Source organism: Tetrao urogallus (assembly GCF_951394365.1).
Source record: "Tetrao urogallus genome assembly, chromosome: 24".
Classification (NCBI taxonomy): domain Eukaryota; kingdom Metazoa; phylum Chordata; class Aves; order Galliformes; family Phasianidae; genus Tetrao; species Tetrao urogallus.
The window spans coordinates 3886992-3892670 of record NC_136837.1 but is presented as its reverse complement, the minus strand read 5'-3'; the positions used below and the strand labels follow the sequence as shown (position 1 = coordinate 3892670).

At 50.1% G+C, this 5679-nt stretch overlaps 1 protein-coding gene across 1 annotated transcript in view; it reads right to left on the bottom strand.

Annotated features, from left to right (window-relative positions):
* Positions 1-348: 348 nt before the first annotated feature.
* The window catches only part of LOC306955219 (mitochondrial carrier homolog 1-like), a gene marked incomplete at both ends in the record, with an annotated part of 7621 nt that continues 2290 nt past the window's right edge, over positions 349-5679 (bottom strand). Inside the window, 11 exon segments of the mRNA XM_079546466.1 lie at positions 349-422; positions 825-922; positions 1613-1671; positions 1873-1890; positions 1892-1921; positions 2107-2200; positions 3885-3944; positions 4307-4358; positions 4706-4763; positions 5067-5144; positions 5553-5659. Of these exon segments, the coding sequence (XP_079402592.1) occupies positions 349-422; positions 825-922; positions 1613-1671; positions 1873-1890; positions 1892-1921; positions 2107-2200; positions 3885-3944; positions 4307-4358; positions 4706-4763; positions 5067-5144; positions 5553-5659 (728 nt within the window).

Below are 5679 nucleotides of genomic sequence, written 5' to 3'. Positions count from 1 at the left end.
AGCAGTCTTTTGTCCCTGCATCCTGGGGCTGGTTTCTTTAGCATCCGGGCATTTTCTGGTTTCACAGGGCTTTCCCAGTATCATCAGATTCGCAGCCCAGACCAGAGAAACATCCTTCTGCTCTCTCTCCTATGCGTCCTGATCAAGATAGCCATGAGGAAGGGGCTTTGACTCAGCTGGAGCCTGAAGCCAGATCACTGCAGGCCAGCTGGTGGTTGGCCTTGCTGGAAAGGAGGTGCCTTGTTCTGGCACCACAGACTTTGGATCAAAAAGAACAAATATACATATGGAAACAAGCTTAGGGTTCTTCAAGGAGTCCAAGTTTGTACTTCTCCCTGCAAGCTGGGGTCAGTCGATAGGGAAGCAGGCTGCTTGCATGGGTGCTCTGCGGAAGAGCAGGCTGGAGCCACGGAACAGCTGCCCTGAGGAGGAAAACAATGGGGTTAGGGCATCCATGCTGAAGTGCTGCTTTGCTGCTAGGTTAGCAGGGAAGGAATGAGACGTGTCTGCTGCAGGGCTGCCAGCCCTGAGCACCCCAGGTTGCTACAGAAGAGAAAGTGGGGCTTCAACCCTGGGAGCATTGGGGTCAGGCACTTCTAACAAGGATGCCTGACAGGGCAGAGCTGTGGGGCTTTGCTCTTATGCAGTGCCTGAGGTTGGAGGCTGCAAGCTAAGGTAACAGGAACACACCAGTACTGCCGTGCCTGGTACCAGTGCCGTAACTGGAAGGATGGAAAGAGTTACAGAGCACATCAGGAATGCAGCACAGGTACCTGAGGGCGGTGCCAGAGCCCTCAGGAAGGAGTGAAGGGAACCCAAAGCACTGTGTGTGCCTTGCTCCCTCACCTGGCTACTGAGATACCTCCAGCAATGGATCCAGGATGTGAATGCAGGAGCATAAGGAGGGAGGCCGGCACGCAACCTGCATGGCAATGAAACATAGCTGAGATGATCTGTACAGCTGTCACAACATCCAGAGATAACACAAGTGTAAGTGAGGACACAGACGCAGTGTCTGCACTGGGCTGAAGGCCAAATGACCAGCTTGTTACACTGCAGTGGATCATCTAATTTCATTACCTCAGGAGCGTACAAACAAGGAGTGTTACCTGAATACCTTAAGAGTGCAGGACTGTCTGCTATATCTACACCTTCAAGGAGCAGATATCAAGAGAGCATCACGCAGTTGGTGAGATCCAAACCCATTCTCATAAGCACACACACAGAAAGACACAGGAAGCAGCAGAACTGGGCAAGCAGGCTAGGTGAAGGAGTTACTGCTGCTTGGTCCTGTTTCTCACCTGTCTCCCTGTGCTGCATTAACAGCTTTGCATTTCTTCATGCCTGTTCCCTTTGATCCCTTCTGCCTCTGGTCTAGTTCAGATCAGGCTGTACCACCACCACTCTCCCAATTATTCCTCCCCGTCTGAGCTTTCATTCTGCTTGCCTGCACCCTCTGATCTAACACTGTAAGTAACCTGGGATGGGAAACCAGGCGCCTATGCAAAGTGCCATACAATTTATGGTTCTGCATGAAGGCTTTAGGATGGTAAAGGCTTCAGACAACAAGAGACTGGAGGGAAAGCATCAGATCTCGGTGTGACAGACGTACCCACAGTTGTTCACTGCCATGAGATCTCCCACGAGAAGAAATGGATACGTCAGCATGCTCTATTTATGCAATCTGAAAGCACAGAAGTCTGGTAGCACCTCTCACGTTCACGACAAAAGCAGTATTTCTAGCATGTGAGTTCAATTATCCTTATCTTTGGATGCAGAGACTTCAAACGCACCCGCTTTGCCCCCAGACCACGAGCTCTCACCCCACAGACAGCAGGAGGCAGAGGGATGCTGTGGCAGCTGTCTACGTACCCCCATCACGAATTTCGTTGTAGCTCCGGATCACCGACGCCTGGCTGAACTGAAAAGAGAAGCCAAAGGATTATGGAGGAGGTGGATAATACCAGGCTGTCCCTGTCGCTTCGTGACATCCCTCTGAGCCTGACATTAGTCTGTTCCAGTGTTAGTCTCCCCTCCCGTTGATGCCTTGCAGCTCAAAGTGCTCGGTGCAGATTCCCAAGCCCTTTGCAGGGCAGTTCCACTCACATTATCGTCCACTGCGTAGGTGTTGATGAAGTGAGCCAAGAGATTGCAGCACCAGAGGAAGATGACATCCCCCAGGATGTGAGGGACTAAACCTCTGCAATGGTAAAAACACAGGCGTGAGGTGCAGAAGGATCCAAGCCCCCCCCTTCCCTCTGCCAACACGGAGGAATCCCACTCCCCAGAATGCATCTTTATTTTGGGAGGAGCTGAAAGGAGAAGGGGAGACTTTAGGGAAGGGCTCTCGTGGACCTCAGGGGATCGGTTTTGTTTCCTGCTCTGATTGCTGCAGCAGTAGAAAGCAGTTGGGAAACATGCTCTGGAGCAGCCTGTTCCACTTGCTGTTTTATTGTCAAGAGCATTTCAGAGCCCAGAGAACTGGTGCTGGTCTGCTTGCAGCAGGAGATTGCTGCAGATACAGGGGAATCAAGTCAGTCCATCCACTGAAATATCTTCCTCTCTAGCTGGACATGCCCTCAGAGTGAGTGTAGAGGTTGTCAGGCAATGAGAAATAAATGGTCCTCAATGATTGTAAGGGAATTCAGATGGCACTAGGAGCACTGAGAGCAAAACAGCAACAGTTTGGGCCTGCAGACGTAGTTTGTGTTCCCCTTGTGGCAGTGTGATTTCCTAGCGGAGTCGCAGAGCATACAGAACTTCAAAGCCCTCTTGAGACGTTTTGCATTGTGTTAAAACCTTTTCCTGTGAACCACGAAGTTTAATTAGGCTACCAACAGTGTTTATTTTATTGGAAAGAGGGAACATAGCCAGCTCCTTCCATGGGCTGTTTTTAGGAGCTGGAGGAGAGGGGACTGAGGCTGAAGCTCAGGGAGCATCGTGGAGGAAATGGCATTCAGGGGTGATGTGGAGCTGCAGATCCTGCAGAACAGCTGTAGGCTGCAAGTTAGATGTGGTGACACCTGGTTAAGGGGGGTCTCTGTAGACCTCCAGCTCTTTCTCCGTGGGGAAAAATAGTGAGGCACCCTGTTCACCTCTTGCTGATGTGTTCCTGTTTCATCTGAAAGCTCAGATTTTGTGATTCCAGAGCCAAACACATCAGGCCTGAAAGCCCTCCTGAAATTTCAGAGCTGCCTTTACCATGATTGAAGTAATAAAGCAAGTTACCTCTGCACCAGGAGCAGAGGCAGCAGGAAGCTCTGTCTTACAGATGTGAGAAAAAGTCAAGAAGTGTTAATTAAGAACTGAAGCAAGAAGTGTCTGCTGGACCTCTGCTTTAGTGATGCTGTCAGTTCACCATGCTTCACACGATGGGGTCTGAGCTCCTTTGGACAAGCTGCTGTGGGCAGCAGTGCCCCTGCACTGTGCAGTGTTCTGCTCCTATCAGATGGGCAAACCTGCTGCCAGCATGAACCACCTGTTCATTACAAGCACCCGTGGTGCTTTTCAGAGGAATGTGCTTCTTATCCAGGCCCTGGCTCTTATTTCAACAAGGAGCCTCATTGTTGCACTTGAACTTGGTGCCTGTTGCACAAACAAATGCTTTAAATGCTTCTTTGCTGAAACACAAAGAAGCACGAGCAGCGTGGGAGGGGTAAAAGCTCAGTAAAAATACTGAGTTTTCCCTGGGCTCTAAAAGTATGATTGAAGATAAGATCAGGGGAAAACTTAATGGTCAAACTGGAGCTCTGTCAAAGGCACAGATTCAAGCTCTGCTCACAGGAGTGATGTGAGAGCCCTGCAGGCAGACAAGGCTACTGGTAGGAGGGAGCTCAGGGGGTCATCAGCACCCATGGGAGAAGATATTCAAACAACTCACGTACACAAAGAATCCCAGGATCCCTTCCTCCTTGAATATCCTGCCAATAGCTCTGAATACACCGCTGCCAAGAAAGGAGGAGAGCTATAAGCATGTGGAGGTTGTCCCTCAGACAGCTTCCCTTTCTATCAGCATTTAAAACAAAAAGGCAGGAATCTCACTGAGTGATCAGCAAGGTGCACTGCAGCCACCAAAACACCCAGTGGCACAAAGCTGAACTGAAAGGGATTCCAGGGGCAGAGTCCAGCCTTCCCACATCCCTTCACCCCGCTGTCATCCACCCTCTAAACACAGCTCAGATTCTTTTTTCTGTCTCCCAGACCTCCTGGATTACCACATCCCCCACAGCGTGGGAGCACCAGGCAGGCCTGACTTCAGGACTTGTGTTTTTCTGTGCCCAAACTCTCCACAACTGCAGCCATTCACCTGTATTTGACTTCCCGGCCGACAAACTGGACCATGCAGCGCATAGAGATCACTAAGAGGAAAGAAAGAAAGGAGTTTGGGTTGCAATGGATGCAATGGAGAATGTAACCCAGTCTTTTTTGCCAGCCCTTCATGCAGGTCAGCTCCTCTCAGTGGCCTTCATCAATGCAAGGCACGTTACATACTGGTCCTCTCCCTCAGTATGTAGTTATGGGTCGGTTCCTCACGGCCAAGCTGAATATCAGCCATCTCAACACTGGGACCCACATCTGTTCTGTGGTTTCATACAAAGCCGCTTCTGTTTACGGGATGAGCTTCTCTATCAGAGTTTTGGGGGCTGTGCTCAGTCAGGGCAGGGTTCCTTGGCCTGGGGAGGACGGGCAGAGGGACAGGACTCACCGTGCAGCGGATGTGACACAACCCGGGACACGCACTGCATCATCATCTCGTGAGATGTCTGCAGAGAAAATGGCACGAAAAGTTCCTCCTGTGCAGACTGGGTCCCTTCCCTCAGTGCAGCTCAACCCACTTCAGATCCCAGACCTGCTTTTCAATCTGTTTTTTTTGTGGCAAGCCTCTATTTCTATGAAATATTTCACATCTGCGTACAGTGGCTCCTAAATGCTGCAGCCTTTTTACCTGGAATTCCTCCACAAGTAATTCCACCCACAAGCCACGGTTTAAGCTGCCTCTGCTTTCAAGGCACATCCCCAGTGTGATCTCCCTCATCACTCGCTGACACTGCACAGCCATTTCTCACCTCTTTCACCACTTTCCTAAGGGAAGTCTTCACATCATCCTTGTTAGACACGTGTTCCATGTCCTCCAGTGGAAAGGCCTGAGGAGGAAGAGAAGAAACACAAGGTCAAAACTGATGGAGATGCCGACCTGCAAGCCCTTGACTTCTGAAGAGGAAAACCATGAGCTTCTGTGCTCTAAAATGCATGGGAAAAAAAATCCAGGAAAAAGGAAAGACGGGGGAAGGATGGGTGGAAAGAAAAATGGTTGAAAACCATCATGAAACTGCTTGCCAAAGACAAAAGGCAAATGGTCGCTCAAGTTAAATGAAGATTGCCAATAAAATAAGTTTTGGGGATATGGGTATTTTTTTCCTTTTGTCCTGGAGGACTATTTGGAGCATATGCAGTCATGGCTGGTTGCAAGCATGTGCAGCCTCTGTGGCTCTGCTGCAGTAGCACTGGCTGCCCCGACAAGCTGATTTATGGAGAGAGAAGCCGACCTTTACCTTCTTTACGCTCCCCCTGGTGATGGTTGATAAAGTGCTTGAGATGAGGCGAGGAGTAAGGCCACGGAAGAGGCCTCTCTTCCCATCCACTTTCACAATGTGTCTGGCTGGGTAAGAAAACACCAGG